The 23501-nt window shown below is 41.6% G+C and overlaps 2 protein-coding genes across 2 annotated transcripts in view; both read left to right on the top strand.

The window, feature by feature from the left end:
• Positions 1–302: 302 nt before the first annotated feature.
• On the top strand, positions 303–4787 carry diablob (diablo, IAP-binding mitochondrial protein b). The gene is made up of 6 exons (XM_048236575.1): positions 303–384; positions 1754–1901; positions 2473–2592; positions 2798–2908; positions 3243–3339; positions 3838–4787. Exons 1-6 carry the CDS (start codon positions 347–349, stop codon positions 4041–4043), a joined length of 720 nt encoding a protein of 239 aa, XP_048092532.1. The 5' UTR covers positions 303–346; the 3' UTR covers positions 4044–4787.
• Positions 4788–8870: 4083 nt separating this feature from the next.
• The window catches only part of nectin3b (nectin cell adhesion molecule 3b), a 101553-nt gene continuing 86922 nt past the window's right edge, over positions 8871–23501 (top strand). The window contains 1 exon segment of the mRNA XM_048238204.1: positions 8871–8982. Within this exon segment, the coding sequence (XP_048094161.1) occupies positions 8892–8982 (91 nt within the window). The 5' untranslated portion in view covers positions 8871–8891.

The raw sequence follows: 23501 nt of genomic DNA, 5'->3' as shown, positions 1-23501 counted from the left end.
GACATGATTTGTAGATCATTGCTATAGATCGTTTGTATATCACTATTGCCATTTTACAAAGCGTCCCAACTTTTTCAGAATTGGGTTTGCATATGATGAAAAAATGATTGAGCCATGACATATGTTTTAAAAGTTACACTTAGTGTTAAATAAGTGTGACACAAAAACAGAGACATATTTTTAGATTTTCTTATGTCTTCCAGGGAGAAGAACTCTCTCGAATCTGACTCACTCAAATAATGTGTGCATGCATAATTACTTTATGTATTACACTCCAGTCCAAAAGGTGGCGGTAGTGTGTATTCATAGCTGGTGCGTCTTAACAGAAGAAATAAAAACAACCAACATGGCGTATTACAGGAAATTGTTTACTGCAAGCTTAAGGTAAAATATGTCTGTATAAAACGTTTATCAAGGCTAGCTTTTACATGAGTGGAATGATAAATAGACGGAGTCATGTAAATATGAATCTAGACTGACGTTTTACTAGACTATGCTTACATTCTGTCTACTTCTTTGTCCTTCCTGAGTGATATCAGTCAGTCGTGACGTGCTGGTGTTGTGTGCCTTGTGGACCCTTCTGGTTTCTCCACCTACTGGTTTCCTTAGCGTGCATGCGCTGCAGCAGTTGTCAGACATTTACAAACAAGTTGTTTTTAGGCGGTTTGAAGTCGCTTTTCATACGCCACGAGCGTTCGGCTACATTACAGCCACTCGGACAAAAGACATGTAAAAACAATATATGTTTTGAAAACTAGCATTAAACTGGATTCGATCCCGCAAAAGCAACACACGCGTGACTATCTCCAGCCTGATTCCCTACTCTTTCAGCCAGCTACTGTAATGTGTTACGCGATACAATTAACTATTGTAGGCTACCATCAATTAATAACGTAGGCAACACCCAGGTAACATTTTGTCCAGGCTATCTGAAAGTGGTTGCCCTTCATCTAAAACAACTGGTTACCTTATGCTGCTACGGCCGTCAGTGCACTGTGCACAGTATCCTACTCTTTGTGGTCGATCAAATAAAAATAAAAGATGTATTTGGTAATGACGTTATTGTTGGTCTAGTAGACCTAAATTCTTAGAAATTAAATGGTACGACAGAAGAAACGATCAACATTTTAGCGCACCAGACCGCGATGTCTTCAAGGGTTGAATGAAGGGAGTTTGCAAAATTAGCATATTTTTCAAGTCAATAAACATTCTTACGAATGTCTTTATCAGAGACCATTTGACTTTTCAAAACCATAGGCCTGCTCAGACAAGGAGTTATAAGATAAAGACAATATCATTTGTGTCACCTAATGCAAGACAAAATGTTGCTTGCGTGGTTAATTAATAGGTGATTTGATGACGGTTTTTAGCTAATTGGAGTGGCTCAAAGGGATAATTCGCTGAATAGGTCGGTCTGGTTCATAGGTGTGCGTATTTATTGCAGGTTCGAATCCATTTTAATGCTATAAAGTGTGCAAAATTATAGCCTTTATTTTACATGTATTTTGTACGAGTGGTTGTAGTGAAATGATCATGTGATAGATGTGAAATGCGACTTCAAATCCGTCTAAAACAACTTGTTTGTGAATGTTTGACAACTCCTGCAGCTGTGGTGAGCAACGCGAGCACGCGCAAGGAAACCAGTAGGTGGGAAAAACCAGAAGGCACACAACACTGGCACCTAGCTGTGAGACATGTCAAACATCTGCTGGTTGTTAAATGTATTCTTAAATGTATACTCCGTGTAATCTAGATGCGCATCCACCTGGTGTGTGTACGGTCGTGGCCTGGTGACCGCTTCACTGGCCCGGGAAAGACTTTCAAAGCTCTCCTCGGCTATGAAGAAAAACTGGATTTCTCTGAGTGTGGCAGGTGCCATTTGTGCAGTCCCTATCGCTCAGGTATGGCGGATTGTTCAGATTAAAGGAGACATAGCCAGCTGTTTTACCTTCATTAACTTAATGTTTTTAAAGTCAGCTGTGCAAGACTGAAATAAGCCGGAGGTCAAACAAATTTAGCAGAATCTTTCACACAAGCATACGTCACAGATTACTTGCAAACAATATCAGAGTTTTGATTGATTTGACCATCAGTTAACTTCGACATTTTACTTTGGATAGTAATATAGTAGATATTATCATAGAGTGATTAATGTCAAAACATTGAGACTAGAGTAACATTAGGCACCTCCGATATGTTTAGTGTTCTAAAAATGTCAAATAGCTCAGTAATCAAAGCCAAGGTCAGGAGCCAGAAGTGAACACACATGGACGGCTATATAAACTGTCCTTTCATTATACAAATAAATATGAAAAAATACTTGTATAACCCTTGAGCCAGCTCTTTCTGATGTGATCTCAATGGCGATGCAGCATTTGTTTGCACCTCCAACAGCATGGCATACCTGGTTAGCGTCCAAAAAATGCCTGTATGTTTGTGTGAAAGAGTGTTGTTCTCATTGCCTGTTTGCAGGTGGATGTATCACATGAGGCCCTGATTAAAAGAGCATCGTCTCTTGTCACAGACAGTGCCAACACCTACCTTTCTCAGACCACATTAGCACTTGTAGATTCGCTCACACAATATGCCAAGGTAAGGAACCACATCACTGTAAGTTTCCCTCAAAGTACCGTACCCTATCTCGGATTACTGTTTTCTGTCTGTAGTAATATGCTGAAAATACTATGTATGAGCTCAGATAAATAAATATATATAATCGCCTGTGTGGTGAAGCTGTGATGTCACTAAAAGTAAAAGTTTACCTGTCGTCCACATGAATACCTGTGGTGCTGCTTAGGCCGTCCGCATGCTCGTGGCCCTCCACAGACGCTACGAGGCGTCGGCCACCAGACTGACCCCTGCCGACGAGGAGGCCGTGTGGCAGATCCTCGTCCAGCAGCGTGAGGAGGTAGGTCATCCCTCAGCACCCGCAATCAAAGGGTCAAAGGGTACGCCGTCACATCAACGACCCTCAGCACCCGCTATCAAAGCATACGCCGTCACAACAACAACCAGAAATAATGATCATAATAATGATATAATAATCACTATAACATCTCACAACAACATTTGAGTAGATAATCATTATTCTCCTCATCATCATCATCATCCTGATGATTTCCTGAATTGTTACAGAAACAAGAAGATGGAACTAGACACTCCCTCTGGGATATATAGACCCTTTTTAGTAGATTTAGCGTTCAGCTTTTTAGAGTTCAGCTCTTCATTGTCTGTCTCTGTAGGTGAGCATTCGCAAGGAGCATTGTAAACGCTTCGAGTCCAACTGGATGACGGCCATAAACCTGTCTGAGCTGGCAGCTGAGGCGGCGTACAACGCAGGTGAGTCATTTAGCAGGTGCGTTAGCGGCACATACTTTAGTACGGGTCAAGCACCAGCTGATCTTTTAACAGGCGCAGATTTAACTCTGCGCACATCCCCTACTGAATCGGAGTCAGATCCACCACAGAATTCAAATTAATCTTCAAATAAATTTTGATGGACCATAAACTGTGTTGATCTGTAGTTCAGATCAGAACACCCTGTGGAAATGGAAAAGCCTACAATTTGCCAACAAAACAACAAGTTTATTTCTAAACCGCATTTCATACACAGGGCTAAGTTAATGTGTTAAAGCAAAGAATGATCGTACATGAAAGCATACAAAGGTGTGGAAAAGTAAAGTACATAGAATAGAATAATTTAAAAAAAAACATAAGACACAAAATAGAATAATTAAAAACAACATAAGACACAAAATAGAATAATTAAAAACAACATTAAAGACACAAAATAGAATCATTAAAATGTGAAAATGTATCCGTGTCCTCCCCCCACAGGAGCAGACCAGGCGTCGGTGGCGGCCTGCTCTAGTCTGGACCTTGCCCAGTCTCAGGTGGAGCACGTGCGCCAGGTCTCGCTGCAGGCAGAGAAAGACCTGCGTGAGGCCAAGGCGTTGGAGAGTCTGAGGGTCGAGCCCTGTGCAGTCCCGTCCGCGGCCGACGAGGACGAAGAGATCCCAGAGGCCTACCTCAGAGAGGACTGAGAGACACTTTCATGGCCAGTTTTCCACATGTGGACTAGTCCCAGGCTAGAAGCGCACTTCAATGAAAATCTCCACTAATAAAAGATTTTAGTCTAGGACTAGTCCAAATCTCCACCAATACTCCTAATCCATGGGCTGAAGGCTGGTGGAAAGACAGATCTGGGGTCCAGGAGGAACCTGAGCCTTTGGTTCTTCATATGTTCTGGTGAGGGTGGGGGGAGGTGTCGGCTTGGTAAGGGCTCCTAATTGACTCCAGGAGTGTAACTCCAGAAACTACAATCACAACAACAGAAAAGCTAAATAAATGAAAGCTTTCTGTAAAGTTTTCAAATCAGGACTTGAATATAACATGATAACATGATGGGCCCCACGGATCCAGGCCAGAAGCTTTGGTTAAATGTTCTGTTGAATTCCATAGCTGCACAGTAGATTGGACAATCTTACATCCTGATGACATCAGAACATTTTTGCTTGATAGTTTGTCATTTTTCTTTGGTGAATCGTGCAATCTTTGCAGACTTTTGATGTTGTGTAACTGAATGTCGCTGTTTTGTCTTGTCACCAAGGAAACGTTAAGTGATGATGCGGACGACCATGGGGGGTAAAGGGATCAACACTGTAAGGTGTTTTTCTGAACAGCACTGAACCAAGTAAACTTGGAAACTTTTATTCCTGCAAATCATGTGTGCCTTGCCTCACACATTTGTAAAATTGAACATTGTCAATAAAAGTCATTGAAAAGTTGCAGAAGGTCTTGGAACTAGCAAGGTATAGGTATACCAAGGTGTGGGAATACCAAGGTCAATAACTTATCTATCCATACCAAGATGTAGGGATACCAGTGCCTTTATTCACTGTCCAGTTCATAGTCAACACAACGCATGTGCCCAACTTGTGTCCTGGTCCCTGTGGCTGGTCAACACAACGCACGCTGGTCATTGTGACAACACAGCACATGCTGGTCACTGTGGCAACACAGCGCATGTTGGTCACTGTGGCTGGTCAACACAACGCATTCGCCCAACTTGACTAGTTCATACTCGCAAAATCGTCGTAAAATCACCAAATCGTATTACAAACATATCTAACTGCAGAAAGGTTAAATGTGTAAACATATCTAACTGCAGAAAGGTTAAACATGTAAACATATAACTGCAGAAAGGTTAAACATGTAACTATATAACTGCAGAAAGGTTAAACAGGTAAGTATATAACTGCAGAAAAGTTTGGGGCAGCCGTGGCCCACTGGTTAGCACTCCGTACCTGTAACCGGAGGGTTTCCGGTTCGAGCCCCGACCAGTAGGCACGGGTGAAGTGCCCTTGAGCAAGGCACCTAACCCCTCACTGCTCCCCGAGTGCCGCTGTTATAGCAGGCAGGTCACTGCGCCGGGATTAGTGTGTGCTTCACCTCACTGTGTGTACACTGTGTGCTGAGTGTGTTTCACTAATTCGTGGATTGGGATAAATACAGAGACCACATTTCCCTCAAGGGATCAAAAGAGTATATATACTATACTATATATAGGTTAAACATGTAAACATATCTAACTGCAGAAAGGTTAAACGTGTAAACATATCTAACTACAGAAAGGCTAAACGTGTAAACATATCTAACTGCAGAAAGGTTAAACGTGTAAATACCTGTTGTCAAAAGCGTTGTATCACATAATAAAGGAATGAAGTATATCACAGTTTTGCATTCTAAGAGGAAAAGTGGGGAAGTTGTGTAGTTGTGTAAAAATGCTTCGGTTTCAGGGTGACCCAGACGGTGACCTTAAACAAAGTGGACTCGGGGTATGCTAGCACATAATGCAGCCATTTCAGGGTATGATATCACATAATGCAGCTATTTCAGTTATGAGATTGTGCACCTAGTTGTGTAGTTGTGTATGGAAACACTTTGGGATGATATCAGTGGTGTTTGTGTGGTATGTGTGTGCCCTGCAGTGACATAGAGGATTTAATATGTCACTAGACATGAACAAAGTGAAACTAATTGTACAATTCTATTGTATTTTCCTGTTTCCACTAAAGCCCTTATGAAGGTCTTGTAATCTCTGCATTAGAAGTAGAGGATGTCTGACTTTAACCCTCTTTTTGATAAGTACTTTGCATAACAATCTTGGCCTTTTCAAAAATGGCCTAGACTGCACATACCCATACACAACAGTAGATGGCGCCTTAGGTCAGATGAAGATAATGTGTGGACGTTCATTTCATAAAGTAGCCAGTATCCATGAGCAACCACAGAATTTCACTTTTTAAAAAATCAACCATTCTATAACTGTCGATATCTCCTGGTATGGTATTAATATGGTTTTGTTTCTTTTAACTTGCATAAAGCACTGTCCTACGGCTTATACACAATGCGGATATTACTGCAATGTCAATATTGCAGGATCACACATTCTTATCATTGGGAGGAATTCTACAGACATCACAGAATATACATTATGTTACTTAAGATGGAAGTTCATGGACAAATGCATGATGTCAGCGGGAAAGGTCAGGACCAGCTAGATGCACTTTGAGCTGCGCAACGGAGGGGAGTAGCGTTACTACGGTTACTACACTGTGTTCATTTAGCAGGTGCTGTTGTCCAAAGGGACTTGCGTTGTAAGTAGTATGGCATGCACTTCCTCATGATCGAGTGTGTGTTCCCTTGGGAATCAAGATCGACCTCAGCTGACTAATGTGTGGTGTTAATTATTTGCCACACTTTCAGTTATTTATTTCACTTTCAGTTAATTATTTCTGTGAAACACATTGGAGTATGAGGAAGTAAAGTAGAGTGGCTGTGGTCTAGTGACTGACAGGTCATCAGGTGACTGACTGGTCATCAGAATGTTCTTTAGGAAGGAGCAGCTATTGTGACACTGCGACCTGTGGAAACCGGCAAATCCGTGTATGAGAACTTCTACAACAGCAAAGCTTCCTGATGAGGGATCGACTTTTGTAGTTTTTCTTTATTTTAGGACTGTGTTTCTGTGTTGATGGGGGAGTCTACAGGTGCTCGTAGAGAGAAGATGCTCAGTGCTGTGATCAAGTCCCCCCTGCCCAGTGCTGTCCTCTACTGTGCACCCCACACAGCCTGAATGTGGCCACCCCACACAGCCCCGAACGTGGCCACAGACCAGAGCATTTCCACCACACTGTCAACAGAGGGCGCTACCAGCTCCATGCATCTGCAATGTTACACCGAGTTGGGCCAGTTGTCTGTACGCTCCATTCGAGCGTTCCTCATATTGGATTCGTCCCCTATAGCTTTGCTATATTCACTTCTTACTGAATTTAGAACTGCAGATGGCCCAAAACACATAGGACTCTAGTGTGAGTAGGTTATGAAATTGTGTGTTGTAATGTAATGCAAAGGTAAGCAAGAATATCGCCATAATATATCTATATGAAAATGCAAAAAATGCAACCTTCTCGATTGTTAAAACACGTACGACATTTATTAGACTAGTTCAGTGCAATATAATTTTGTTTATGACTCTAACCACTGCACAGACCACTTGCAGGATCACCTTGTCACCAACATGCATTAAGTCTTATGAGGAGCCAATGGAGATTTAGCTGTTATAAAAAAGAATAACAATGATAATGATGATGTGTGTTTGAGGAGGTATTGGTGTGGTCAGGCTGGTCCATTTGTTGGTCACCAGGATTAGTATGTTCATTTGTCCATGACCCAATTAGGCCCTTAGTGTGTGTGTGTGGGGGGTCTGGCGTGGGGGATGGGCAGTAGTAGTATTCTTATGGTGGGAGATGTGTGTGTGTTGGGGGGGGGGGTGTGGGGTCTTATGGTGGGAGATGTGTGTGTGTTGGGGGGGGGCACGTGCACAGATTGGGTGCAGAATGGGCTCATGAAAGGAGTTTGGCGGGCGGGATTACTAGGAGTCGTCTACAGGGATTAAGTCTGATACCCGCTCCAAATTAGCACCCACTCAGAGCCGCGTTGTATTGACAGGACAAGCCCTTGGTGGGGTGGGGGCAGTATAGCCGCTGGCCAGAGGGACCACCTGAGAGCGCAACAACAGCGCGACTGATCGCTTCCCTCCCCCACATGTACGCCTCTCAGACATCTCACACGACATGATCTGCAACAGGACAAAATACCCCAAACAAGAGATTAGAGGAGCTTTTGGGGTAAAACTCATTTATTTACCTCTTGCTCATTGACAGGGGAGTACAAAAGATGCAGACACAATTAATGAGTGTGTGTGTGTGTATGTATGTGTGTGTGTGTGCGTGCGTGTGTGTGTGTGTGTGGGGGGTGCAATCCTCATTGAATGCTACAACAGTGATGTAATTCAGCATGGTGTCTCACAACAATATGTAATTTTATAGACCATGTGGTACGTCTGCAGTTTGCTCCTCCTGGGCTTTATGTATGTATCTCATGCACGTGGGCATACTCCATGTTTTGCATTTGCACACATATTTGAAAGCTCCAGTATGGAAATGTATTGTGCCAAAAGACATGAAACAAAACAAGATAGCCTGTCTTATTTGGATATTTTTTAGACACAGCAAAAACTTAACAGAGTTAACACGAATAGCCTATTGTTCTATCATTAACATGGTTTTGTTCTACTCTCCGCCTGCTGTTCTTTGTTTTTGTGGGGCGAAGCACAAATTACTCTTGTGAACTGATAAGTGGTTGGCAACAGTGTTGCAAATTGCCAGGCTACAGTAGATAGTCGCTTCGTTGTTTGTCAGGTGTGCCGGTGCACCCCTGCGGACGGGCCCGCAGTGGTACATTCCGAAAGCGGACTGGTCTCTATGGAGTTGTTGCTGAGGAGGATTTTGAGTTACAGGAGCGAACTGGAGAGCTCGCTCGGCGACATGGAGAGAAGAATGTCTGCGCGCTACTTTAGGAATAACCCTTACTCGGGCGGGAATACAACAGTTGTTCTTCTTCTCCTTATCGCATCAGGTAAGCTAAAGTCTACGCGAATGATAAACCAACGTTAGCTACCTTTTTCTAGAGAAGTTTTAGAAAATCAAGCGAGTTCGTTACAGTACAATGCCATGCACAACTGATGCACAGAAAAGTAAGTGCAAGCAGTTGTTTTCGTCATGCAGACATAGCACAGGTCATCACTTACATTGTAAAAGTTGAAATAACAAAAATACGCTGCACACACACCCGTGTACATGATTTGTGTTGCTTTAATTGATGAAGGGTGTTACTTTGTTCAGAACGTGGACTTTCAGAGTCCACGCGGTGTAACGTTATGTTACGACTCAGTCAATGAGAATCACCAACATTAGGCTATTCCATAAAATGTATCGTTTTAGTTGGTAATAACTCGGGTGTAACATTTAACGTCACGCTCCATACTTAAATATCCATGTTCAAAATATTGAGGTTTGGTAGGCTAATGGTCCCTCCAATTTGGTGAAAATGGGAGACAGACGGTCTGGACTTTAGAGACAAGCGTTTTGCACTTCAATTAGTTAACCTAATTAGCTAATTCGTTTAATGGCCCACCAAGGTCATGTTAAAGTTGCATTTGTCGTTCTGGTCGGTAGGTAACGAATTATTTTATGATTAGAATGGGGGAGGAAGGTCATTACAAACTTACCAGCACGTGACCCTTAGTTATTTAGTGCCACCTGTTATGACCACGGTGACGTCATACATTGGCTAAACTGTCGGGGGAACAAAAGGTAGGGTGACGTAATGTCGGTGAGATGGCTGATTCAGAAAATCTTACCAGGGTCCGTGAACACCAAACACATTTTTCTTGTCTAATATGCGTGTGAATGCCATCGTGAATGTGCTGATTGGAACATCAAATCATGTTTTGATTTTAGCGGACAGCCTGTGATTTTAAGGAAACTGGGCTTTGCATCGCGTCAATCATGGCAGTGGTAGTAATATTGCATGATAGTTGATGTTTGCTGCTCTCTCCCACATATTGCCCTCATTTAGGAACTAGGGGGCGTTTCTTTTATTGTAATGTTCGGCTACATTATCTGCAGACCATCGTTATTAAAATAACTGAATTATTGAGAAGGTTCGCACAAAGTCTAACCATTCCGCTTAGCCTACACTACCCGTCCATCAACAGTTCTAGTGAAGGGTTGTCTTTCCCTCAGCCAGAGAGAGTTCAGTGTTGGATGCTGAGCTGGTGCTTTGGTAGCTCGAGCGTGCAAGGCCACAGATGTTTGTCCATATATCCTACCTGCTGCCGCGGGTGAGCAGAATAAACGTATGGCCTCCTTACGCCAAACGAAAAAATTTGGGAAAGATTGAAGTCTTTTGAGTAAATCTTGAATGGGCATTAGTTAAGACTCCAATCTTTCAAGAATCTTTCCCAAACCTTGTCAAAGCTGTTTGGTGTAAGGCCTAATGGCACATAAGAACCGCAGATTATTCCTGACTCGCGGGTCTACTTGCGTCCTGTTTCAAGTCGTCTTCTTGTCCTTCTTGTGTTTAATTTGCAGTGCATGTGATTCTGTAAAAAGTGTAATGAAAGTAATTATTTTCTTTTATTTGCATGAGCTACAGTAATTATTATATGGCAATCTAAACCCAACTGAGCTTGTTCTACCATGACTGTGGTTGGCAAACTGGTTGTTGGAACATGACGACTGATTGAAAACTGATTATTTGTAGCTGATGAATGAAAGCTGATTTTCAGGTTATTGGATTGATTTGTAATGATTGTGTATGCCACAGCATCTCCTCCTTGTGTGGCATTCAGACCACCCCTCTCCTCTCCTCTCCCCCTCATGTCTGGGGATCAATAAAACGCTAAAAGGTAAAATGGGAGTTGAAACATTAACATAGCTCACTTAGTCCTTTTAGGCTAATGGTGATCTCTCTCGCTCTCTCTCTCTCTCTCTCTCTCTCTCCTCTCTCTCTCTCTCTCTCTCTCTCTCTCTCTCTCTCTCTCTCTCTCTCTCTCTCTCTCTCTATATATATCTCTCTCTCTCTCTCTCCTCTCTCTCTCTCTCTCTCTCTATCTCTCTCTCTCTCTCTCTCTCTCTCTCTCTTTTGTCTCTCTCTTTAAAATATCTCTCTCTCTCTCTCTCTCTCTCTCTCGTGCCCTCTCTATCATTCTTTTTTCATCTTTACTTCTGTCTGTGTTTCTGCCTCCCTGCATGTCCAGTGATTCACTATCCTCCTCCTCGGCTTGAGTCGATATCAGGATATTAGTAGGGGGGGCTATGTGTCTAATTTGGGGGCTTGTGGGATTCGCATGTTAATTTTTGGAGAGTATTATATCTTTGTGTCTTAAGAGTAAAAAAAAAACATGTCTCCATTTTTTTTAAGGTTTTGAAGGACCCAAATCAAAGGTCAAATTCAGAAAAGGTCAAATTTGTTTTTTTTGTCCATAAACCTCACATTGCTGGTATTATAACATAGGGTTTGGTGCTAAAAAACAAAGATATTCTACAAGGTAGTGTGCAGAAGTGGACCACATAAACAATACAACATTATAAAACATTTTTTCAGACCACAAAGTGCAGAGATCTCTGTTAAATCAAGTTTAATAGACTTTTACATAGTACCAGCTGAAGTCTGTAAGGCCTTCCGTAGCCTATGTAAGCGTGAAGAAAAGAAAGGGTAAAGGATCAGCTAGACAAACAGACAGGTGTGTGTGTGTGTGTGTGTGTGTGTGTGTGTGTGTGTGTAAGAAAGAGAAAGAGAGACACTACCAGCCTGGACGGATTATGAACTTTCAGCCCCCTGGGCCCAGACGTATTAAGGGCCCCCCCACTAATTGTTGCGGGGGACATTTTTTACATTTATTTGATGTGATTTCCTGTATTCTGGTGCATTTTGGGGATGGCCAATACTTTATTTCAATCAGATTCATAGCCTATGTGTTGATATGATGTGTTGATATTGAGGCAATGATTCCATGCAATGGCTTGGGCCCTCTGAATCCTTGGGTCTCTGGGTTTGGGCCCGGTAGGCCCGTGCAGTAATCCATCCCTGACTACCAGTGACAGTTAGCTGTTGATAGCTGGCAGTGATAGAATTTATAATATCGAATAACTTGAAGCACATAGTGCTCTGTTCTTCATGGTTGGTGATATTAGTGACCTTCTAGCCTTCTACATTTGAGCAATTATTTTATTATTATTATTATTATTATAGCTATTATTATTATTATTATTATTATTATTATTATTATTATACATTACAAGCACATTTTCATAGTTCATGGTGGCACAGTCTAGTTTCTGAGGTGTGTCTTTCTGTTAGTCAGGTGATGGCACACATATTCTAAAAGAAACAGATTTTGTATGTATCCAGTGGCAGATATGTGTGGACTGGTGAATGACCCATCACTATAGACATATGCCAAATTTCTTGTTTTTGTCCATGAGAGAGTATGGAGATGGGTATTACAGATCACAGTGCAGTTATTTTACAACAGAACAAAGCAGTTTGGCACAGGAACTGCTACAAATCCACCTGTAACAGTGAGCATCTGCAGCATGCTAAGATTCGCTACTAGAAATCATGTGAAGCAGGCAGGACTCGGTGTCTTCAGAAAAGACGCGGTAGATCATCTTCTGAACCTGCAGCAACACCTGCAACTGCATCAAGTCCATCTAGAGGGACACTTGTTCAGCAGCAGCTGCTGCCAGCATAGATAAGTTCTTCTTCTGTCAGAAGCAGACAAAAGAGTGTCTTCATGAGGTGTCCTCTTTCAATGCAGGCAACCAACCAAGAACTATAAGTAATATTTTGAAGTCAATGACTTAACAGGTAGCCAGTGTAAAGATGCTAGGATGAGGGAAATATGTTCATATTTTTTGTGTGTGTGAGCAGCTGCATTTTGTATAAGCTGTAAGCTCTTTAGACAGGTATTATTACAGCCAGCATAATAGCATTGCAATAGTCTATCCTTGAGATGACAAAACATTAATTTCTCGGCATCTGGTAAGGATAAGGACTTCCTTATCTTTGAAATGTTCCTTAAATGGTAAAATTAAGTTTTGGTGATCTGTTTTATGTGATTACTTAGTGCTAGGTCCTGGTCAATTATAACTCCTAGGTTTTTAACACTTGTGGATGAGGTCAGTGGAAGATCACTATATGTAGCCTGTGATGTGGATAGGATATCCCTCATCTTTTTAGAACCTAAAACCATGACTTCTGTTTTATCTGAGTTCAAAAGCAGGAAATTATTCGTCATCCATGTCTTTTCTCATCTCTTATACATGTGTCAAGTTTGGCTAACGGTGTTAATTCATCAGGTTTTATGGAGAGGTATAGTTATGTATCATCTGCTAAACAACAGGGGCCTCAGTACTGAGCCTTGAGGCACTCCACATTTTACCATAATCTGGGTAGATGGTTTATTATGGACCTGTACAAATTGTTGACGGTTAGGAAGGTATGATCTAAACCAGTGTTTTTCGACCTTTTTTGTGCCACGGCACACTTTTGACACTTAAAATGTCCCACGGCACACCAACACACTAATCCTGTGTGAAGAAAAAATAAACATACCATAGCCTAAAATTTCAAATACATTTTGTTTATTTATTCTGTTTCATTTGTAGGTGACTATATCTAATTTAATTGTTGTTTTGAACTGGATATGTGATGATTCTGTGAATACTGGATATGGGGCCCCCGTTGTACAATGCCTGCATACCACAAATAGTGCAATCATACAATCAATGAGAGTATGTGGTTATAAATTCTTTGATGCAACAGTTGCTTTTCTGGACCAGTGAGTGACATTTGGGTAATATTCTGCGGCACACCTGATGATCCCTCACGGCACACTAGTGTGCCCCGGCACAGTGGTCGAAAAACACTGATCTAAACCAAGCAAATGCTGAGTCTTTGATGCCTATCAAATTTTCAAGCCTAAGTAGTACGTCATTGTCAATGGTGTCAGGCAGCGCTGAGGTCCAGGAAGACCAGTATCGATTTTATAATCTATAGCAAAACATTATCCAGGAAGGGGAGAGCAGTCTTAAGAAGGTGAGTAGGAATATATGATAAATATATATTAAATGTTGTTTGAGGTCTCATCTGTGATTCTCTGGTTTTGCTATCTTTCAGCAATTGAGTATGTGTATTTGGTGAAACTGATTGGTTATTGATCTTATCTCTAATTGTTTGACATACAATCATACTGTTAAAAATAAGAAAATAAATGTTTTGTGAACTTTATTCAACATAGCCAGTGATTTAGGCGAAATGTATGGTGTTAATTATAGTGAAATATACCAATTCACAAAAAAAGGGTTAAAACGGGTAAAAAAAAATGGAGACTTAATTTTTCTCTATGTTCAATGACCTCTAAAGACAGTCCAACCACTCCAAAAATTAACATTTCAATCCCACAGAAACCACATAGGCCCCCTGACTATATGGACACACACACACACACATACATTCATATACACACACACACAGTGATGCAGGGCACGTAGAGGAAGAACAATATTATTGTGTAGTTATGATTTTGTAAGTTATGATTTTTGTAACTTTTTGTTTGTTATGTCTCTGATTTTTCATCATCTGTAATTCAGTCGATCATTTGCTCCCTCCTCTGCCTCTTGGTCCATCATATGAGCTCTCTTGCATATCAGAATTGTAGACATGTGCTTGACCTGTAGTTAGTGTGCTCCACAGTCACCATTAGCCCATTTCACAAGATGGGGCCGCTGTGTAAATCAACTTCCTGTGGAAGAGCACTGTCCCATAGACGGCAAAAGAAAAGTCCACAGGAAAGGTGTTTTACCCTGCCTATTAAGGCATCATTAACATCAATGAGGCCGGACACCTGGACACTGTGAAATTGGTCTATTGACCGGTGTCCTCGTTGGAAGAGTGGTTTCTCTCTCTACCTCTCTGTGCGGAGCTGGGGCCTGACACAGAGAAGTTGAATAATGGATGATATCTTTATATAGAGCCTTTCATCTGCGTTCATGTCTCCTCTGAACCGCAGGAGCGAGCGACTGGTGTGGCGCAGCGCGCACCTCATTTCCGGCCAACCCCCGGCCCTCGTGTGTCCCTGCTCACTTGCAGGGCTGGATGGGCCACCACCACACCACTGAGCCCACACTACGCCACACTGCCCACACTGAAGGTGAAGAGAAAATGTCACCTTGACTCATGCCACCTTTAATATAGATCAGTGTCAGATCAAACCTCCATGTGGCCCTAAGCAAAATCCTGCTAAGGGCCCCTCCTACCTGAACTCTGATAATCATTTTTTACAGTCGCACCCGACACCTCAGTGCTCCCAATACAATCATCCTGCCCCATTTTGGATGTCTACGGAAGTTACCAAATGTAGTGTTTTTCCCCATAAAGGACTAGAAGAAAGAAAAAACAATTGTGTGTGAATCACCTTCACAGTTATACAATTTTAGGGTCTGGGCTGCTTGCTTTTGATGCTTGCTGTACATATCCCATTACAAAAAAATAAACTGCAGTTTTTTCAAAGTATAGTGCAGTTATACTACAGTAGGCTACAGTGCAGTAGCCTAGTATTTTCATGTCCAAAATATTGCATTTCCTGCATAAGAACTGGAAATATTTCCTCCAAATCTGCAGTTTGACACTTGAAGTAATGCAGTTATTTTTTTGTAAGGATCTGGTTGTGCTAGTAGCCTACTGGCTGAGGCTGACTGTTCTTCACCTGTGTCTGTAGTAGGCTACTTGCCAAAGACATAGGCTAGGCTTCTGAACTGGCTCCCCCTGATTCCCTTCAATATTTTTTTCGAACGTAGACTAGTTTAAACAATCATTTTAATACTTTATATAGGCCTAATTTACGATGTACGTATGCAGCACAGCAAATCAAAGTTAATTTAAAAAAATAAATTGGGCTACTTTCCATTTTGCATATGTTCAGTTGTAGGCTATCTATAACTAAAGCTTGACTGAAATATTGTAAAACTATTTACTTCTTTTAAAAATGTATGGGAAGAGTAAAATCACTGATTAGTTTTGACGGGTCCTCGCACGTTTCTGCTGAAAAACTGCTAGTTTCATCCCGAGCTGCACGTTATGAACGAATTTAAAGATGTGTTTTATTTTTTTTATTTATTTTTTTATTTTTTATTTTTTTAAATAGTCACCTGCATTCAAAAAACAGAATATACCATTATATTTCACAACTTGGCGAAGTACTGTGACTGGGAAAGGCTGGCAAGCAAGCCACAGACAGATCAGGGGATTCACTGCCCTGTTAGGTAGGGCTAGACTAGGCCAGCATCACGCAGGTCGCTATGACTACCTGTCTGTCTCTAGCTTAAGCTATAGGGCCAGCATCACGCAGGTCGCTATGACTACCTGTCTGTCTCTAGCTTGAGCTATAGGGCCAGCATCACGCAGGTCGCTATGGACTACCTGTCTGTCTCTAGCTTGAGTCAAGGGGAGATGGGGGAGGGGCCCTTGTTACCTTGTGGGGCTCTATGCAGCTTGCGTATAGTGTGTGCGTATAGGGAGAACCAGCCTTGTATAGATCAGTGTGCGTATAGGGAGAACCAGCCCTGTATAGATCAGTGTGGTGTCTTCACCAGAGACACATGCACTTAAGCCTCTCCTTAAAACAACCAAGCTCCTTCAGAGGCTGATTGAAGTCTGCACCGATGATGGTGGAAAGATGTTCAGTAGGATATAATGAGTCTTTGTTTCAGTGTGACCTTTTGACTGACCTGCGTATGATGGGCTACATTAAAAGGCCACAGTAAAGCAAATAGACCTCCACATTGCCATGCTATGACCAATTCAGCGTTTGACCTCCACGGTGCCATGCTATGAGCAATTCAGCATTTGACCTTTCAAGTGGACATTTCAGGCCACTCTGCAGTTTACTAACGCCCTCCCCAGTACCCTTTAAACTTGACCGTGAGGGGTGGACCCTTTAAACCTGACCATGAGGCCACTTGGGACAGACGACCGAGCTGGAGTGTTGATAGAGATGGAAACCCATGTTATATCACTAGGCATAAAAAAAAAATTCTTGGGTTCCGGTTTCCGACCGACCCTGTCAATTTATGTGCGACCCAAATTTATTTTATGAGCTTTGGGAAGAAATAACACTAAATAGTCTAGGCTACATTAAATAAATCCACAAATAAAAGGTGAACTATAATTACATTAATTACCCCTTGCGTTATGTATAGGGATGAGCGTATTCTCTCTTTTACAAAGTAGCCTATGCACAGTTGTTCACGAAGACGATTTTTTTCGTTACTTACCAAGGCACTCGCAATTTTGTCCAAACACCGCAACTTTTTTGCGAATTTGACCAATCATCGTAGTTTCACTGTGAAATTTCATCTACCACAACAGTCCCTCGCGCAGAATATTGAGCCAGATGGCACACTTACTTCTGCATATGACACCAAAGACTGCCCTAACGTGTTCGTTCCTCTGCAGTTTTGATGACAATAAATAGAAGGCTAACATTAATAATCTGCTTACTTGCATCTCTCAACCTGGTGTTGCTAACCTACCTAGGCTATGAAAGTAAGTAAGCCTACTTGGTTTACTGACATTTGAGTAGGCTATGCAACCCATTGGCAAACGTTTACCTGGATATGTCCTTTTAGCTTATGTCATGTTTGCTAGCTTGTGGGCTTAGTTTGAGTAGTGCTACCAAAATCATAGAAATTAATAAAATTGCAAGACATTTACCTCTTCTATGATCCAAGAATGATTTCATTAGAGTTGTTTTTTTAACATTTATTTTAACTAATGACATAACACATTCCCAATTGCATCCACATATCGTAATGCACTATGCAAAAAGTGATTTACACTCATAGCCGAACACGGTGAGATGCAAGCCTTCCAATCCACTCAGAAATGTAAATAGGCTACTCTCACGTCAGTTAGACGTACACCACCAATGTAATGACAAACAGTGTAGTCAAATAGTTTAAATCAATATGAAATTACTAGATACTTACTTGCTATTAGTAATTATGCAGGCCACAGACTATGAATTATTAAAAAGATATGAACTTAATATGAATTACAAAATATATGAATGTATTGAAACATATGACATGATGCCATCTCTTTTTGGACAGTTTTACGAAAGGTTATACTGCTTTGTGACTTACCTCAGTCAAAGCATTTTCACAAAATAAAGTAGGCCTACTTTGATTTTCTGTAATCCTTACTGTTTACCTTTGATTATCCTTTTTTAATAAGCATCAAGATGATCAGTGTGATTTTGGTCAGGTTACTAACCTTAATTGCCCTACATTTAAAAAAAAAAAAAAATCTATTTTTGCAACTATTTTTGCAATTTTCACTTCCTCCCACAATTTCTCCACAAGAAACAGCTAAAAACACCGCAACTTCCATCCAGGCATTTTAGGTCGCAACAGTCTCAAAAAACCTAACGAAATCCTGGAGGGACTGATTTTCTACCCATCCCTTACTGCCACTGGGGGAAGGGAAAAAAAATTCCCTACAGAGATGGACACCATGTCATATCACTATAGAGATGGACACCCATGTCATATCACTATAGAGATGGAAATCCATGTTATATCACTAGACAGATGGAAACTAGGGCTGGGATAAACGGTTATTGTTTAAACGATTAATCTAGCGATTATTTTTTCGATGCATCGATTAATCTAAAGATTCATTTTTTCAGTTCGAATTCGATTATCGATTATCTCTCCATTAATTCACTAATAGCAACGTATACATGTTTATTTACATATCTGAATGAAAAAACATGAATTCTTTAACATCGCAATATATGTTTATTGCTCTTAAGATTCCAAAATAAAAGACTGAAGTGCAAGTAACTACAAGTGCAAAGTAATGCATTCTTAGTCAGAGGTAGCATTCAATAAAGTTCAGTAGGCTAGTGCATGTCTAATTGAGTGCCTGTCATTTTAAGACGTTCGTGTGGGAATCCTTGCAATTAACATTAACACAGTTAAAAGGCTGCTGATGTGTGGATGCAATTCATAACGTAGTTAGTTCAAATAACAGTTCTTACTTCTCCTTTGGACAAGCACTTTTGAGTCTTGGAAAAAACTTTTCCATTTCCATCGGGATTTTGCAAACAGAGTCAATAAAATGAGCCCTGCATGAGTAATACAAGCAGCTGCAAGTAAGCATGCTAAGCCTGACATCCAAACAGTATTCTAATGTTAGCTTTGCGATAGGGCTACTGCTTGATTGCATACTGTAACTTAACTTCGTTTAGTCTCCTCAATGTACTATGTTGTGATAAGACCTTAGCAGAGTTTACTTTAACTTTAATGCAGCGGTTTTGAACAAATTTGCGCAGCATGGTGACGATGCTAAGCGGATTTAATAGCAATTTAGCCCACTGTGTTCTATGCAGTGCTTCTATGTGGCAACAACAATCCTTCAACAATCGTGAATATTTTGTTAAATGCACATGCAGAGGAGGAGCAGCGGGCTCGTTATGAGAGAGAGCGGGCAGGGTGAGGAAAGACTGTGTGAGTAATGTGCAGCTCAATGAAATTATCTTATCTTTTAATTTAAATAGCAGGCCTACAACATAGAACATCAATGTGTGGTGGCCGGTTTTGATTTCGTGGTGCCCAGCCACAGATTAGTCAACGTATGGAAAACACTGAAGGTGTAAAATTAAAAATATTTAGCAGCACGTTATGCTCATATATGTTATGCGTTACACGTTATGCTTGACGAATCGACGCTCATATTTTGCGTCAACGTATTTTTTGCGTCGACGTCACCGATTACGTCGACGCGTTGTCCCAGCCCTAATGGAAACCCATGTCATATCATTATAGAGATGGAAACCAATGTCATATCACTATAGAGATGGAAACCCATGTCATATCATTATAGAGATGGAAACCAATGTCATATCACTATAGAGATGGAAACCCATGTCATATCATTATAGAGATGGACATGTCATATTACACCTTTGATAGAGATGGACACTTTGATTGATCCATGCACACGGTACAATGGAGTGATGTGGAAATGTAGTGGGTAGAATAACTGCACTGTGCATAACCCTAAGTCCTAAGGGTAAGGCTGTGTGGATGTTTAGAGCCTGAGCCTGCCTGTTGTGCATCAGTTTAAGAGCTACTAGTATAGATGCCGTCACACTAACAGATTACAATAGATGACGCACAGACAGAGGTTCTCTGTTTGAGCAGATACTTTGACCCCACTCTTGTCTTTGGTAAGAGAAAGAGGATTAGGCCAGGGCAGTAGACCAAAGATGGCTGAGTGTGTGTGTGCTTATGTGTGTGCTTGTGTCTGTGTGTGTGCGTGCGCGCTTGTGTGTGTGTGTGTGTGTGTGTGTGTTTTGCGTACGAGATGTGCTGGATGATATTAGAATGTGGGAGATAAAAGAAGTGCTCCCTCTGATCTCTGTGTGAGCTCAAACTGCAGCTTTAATCCCGCCGGCTCCCGCCCTACCCAGCATGGGAACCGTAGCCGGCTGGGGTGGTTGGGGAAGAAGGCCCACCTACTTTTGCCTTTTCAACCGCTTTGGTGCTACACTAATTGGCCTTTTTGTGATTGATTAAATTACATCCCATCCTTAAAGGGATGTAAGGCCATCAGCTCTGACCCTTAGCGATGTCTTGAGCACATTGGTCCTTCATTAGCGAGATGCCATTCCCTCAGCTCAGGAAGTCCAGCTGTACGGTATGTTTGGAGCCTCAGCTCAGGAAGGTATGTTTGGATAATGAGACTTCTGCTCTGATCCAGTAGCACCGCCCACCTGTAGCTCTGCTCATGTGTCTCACGGAGATAACAGTCAGGCTCCTCAATGGCTCATGTGTCTCACGGAGATAACAGTCAGGCTCCTCAATGGCTCATGTGTCTCACGGAGATAACGGTCAGGCTCCTCAATGGCTCATGTGTCTCACGGAGATAACGGTCAGGCTCCTCAATGGCTCATGTGTCTCACGGAGATAACGGTCAGGCTCCTCAATGGCTGGTTCTGTGTCTGTGTGGACTGCTCTCACTCTCCATGCTCCTTGCTTGCATCTAGGAAAGTGGGCGTGTCAAGCAGGCAGCTCTGAGTGAGTGAGTGCGCAGCCAACGTCTACACAAGTTGCTGACAGTCCTCAGCTTGTGGATAAAACAAAAGGTCGAAGTGAAATCTGGAACTATTTCGGATACATCACGGATAGTAAAGGCAAGCCAACAGGTACACAGTGGCCCGTTTGTAAATTATGTTTCAAAGTCATTCAAAAGCAAGTAGGCTAGGCATAGAACTTGGCTAAGCACATCGCAGACATATCCCAACATTTTTAAAGAGTTCAAAGAACAAGGTTAACGAATAGGCTACAGTAGAAAACACCACTACATGATTAGTGCCAATTTAATCTCTTCAGTTTTAGTCTAGGCTTATAGCCTAAGTGAAACAAGTGTGGTTTTCTGGGATAAAGCGAACCTTCCTTCATCAGTGAATTTAGACATAACGACTGCAATCATAGTGTGCTAACGTGATGAAAGCACAATGTTCACACTAGTATAATATTACCATAACTTGCAAACGATCTGTTTAATATTCGGTCAGTACTACTGGTAATGTTTGTGATGGCATGTAGACTGCAATTTGTAAGAAATAGACGTAATGTTGGAATGCACACAGATATATTGCAACAGGTAATGGTGTAGGCCTGTCTGACGAAGACCTGAGTGGTTGAAACTTTTGTACACTGGGAGCAAAGAAGACTATCTTCACTTTTTTCCCTTTGCAACTAGAAATCCTATAAACACGAGAAGGCATAGGATGGCCTACATCAGATGGTCTAAAGATTAGGCCCTTCTGCATAGCATTCAGTGATTTCTTTGTGCTCTCTTCTCCTCCTCTCTCTCTCTCTCTCTCTCTCTCTCTCTCTCTCTCTCTCTCTCTCTCTCTCTCTCTCTCTCTCTCTCTCTTTCTTTTTATTCTTTCTTTCTTGCTTTTTTCCACCCCCTCTCCCTCTCCCTCCCTCCCTAACTCCTATCTTTCGTCATCATCATGGCCACTCCCCAGGAGTGAGTTCATTATTCATGGCCTCCCAATGCCGGGAGCCTCATCAAATGGAGTCGCTGTGTACGAGGACGCAGGAACACGTGGGGCCTTGGGTTGCCATGGCGGCGCTCACTTCCTCCCTCTCACTGGAGCCCCACAGTCAAATAAGTAGTCATGATTATTTCCAAATGTGTTCCTCCCTCTATCCGGTCTGAAATAAAATTCAATTCCATTAAACTAAGTCTGGCATAATTGGCTGGTGAATTATTAATGTCCAGGCTGAAGCTTAAATGCCAAATGATGTCAGAGGCCTCACTGCACTGCACAGTGCACTCAGGAGTGCATTTCCTGTCATTTGGACACGCCCCTTTAGCTCCGGCCATAAATGAGTTCCAAATTCACTTCCCTGCTTTCCCTTGACCTAGTGCTGGGCGGTATACCGGTTCACACCGTAAACCGGTGTATATTTTCGTTATGATATGAATTTTTAATATACCGCCATACCGGTGTATTTGATTACACAACGTTTGGAAACTCTTGCCCGGCGACTTTTTTTTTTTTCATTACGCGTGGTGCGACTTGAGGCAGGCATAGTGAGGGTAAACACAAAACACCTTGTTTTTTCCCCTGAAGTATGACCCTTAAGGCTTAATGTATCCTTAGGTAAGGGGTTTATTTAAGGGTGTTGCACAGAATACCTTAAATCGTTTCTTTAGTTAAGGAAAAAACGTTAAATGATACTGCATTGAAAGGCATTTACCGTCACGAAAATTCTATAGAGATTGTTCAACAGCTGTAACTAGCTGGCTAGTAGGTGATGTCGTTAGTTAGCAACCCACGAACACAGTGAAGTTTAATGATCTTATCATTTATCTCACCTTAAGAATATTAAGCTGAAATTATCCAGGTAGCAAGTAAAGCATGTTATAGACATGAACTGAGCAATTCTAGCTGGCTAGTTAGAAATGATCCTGACTGTCATCAGTGCACCAAAACAAACTTTTTTGTTAATGTTTTGCCTAGCGAACCGAACCGAAGCTCATGGCAGGCTAACAAGACATCTACATCCACATGAAGTTAACGTTAGCCTACCACTAATGTCATGCAAGGCCTATTTGACAGAGGAAGCATATTAGCAGAGAGGTTTTATTTTAAATTGTATAATTTTTAATTTTTAAAAAAGTATAATTATTGCAAGTTGCACTACTTTTTGTATTGGTTTTATACGTTTTATTGGTTATATAAGATGTACTTGTGAAATTTGCACAGTAAAAGTTCTGTATTTTGACTGCAATTGTCTTTGCATTCTGATTAGATTCTTCATTAGAATCATGAGTGGCTCTTTGTAAACGGCATCATTTTCTGGGGCCATGCAAACCTGCATTACCACTAGTGTGGAGTTATTCTACATCATGACAGTAAAATAGACCATCCTTAGTCAATGTACTGCAGCAATTCCTCTCTCAACCTGTAGAAAATGCTGAACATCTGATTATGCATGAGA

This window comes from Alosa alosa, chromosome 2, assembly GCF_017589495.1.
Source record: "Alosa alosa isolate M-15738 ecotype Scorff River chromosome 2, AALO_Geno_1.1, whole genome shotgun sequence".
Lineage (NCBI taxonomy): Eukaryota > Metazoa > Chordata > Actinopteri > Clupeiformes > Clupeidae > Alosa > Alosa alosa.
Note: the sequence above shows the minus strand (reverse complement) of the source record. Positions and strands in the feature narration are given on the sequence as shown.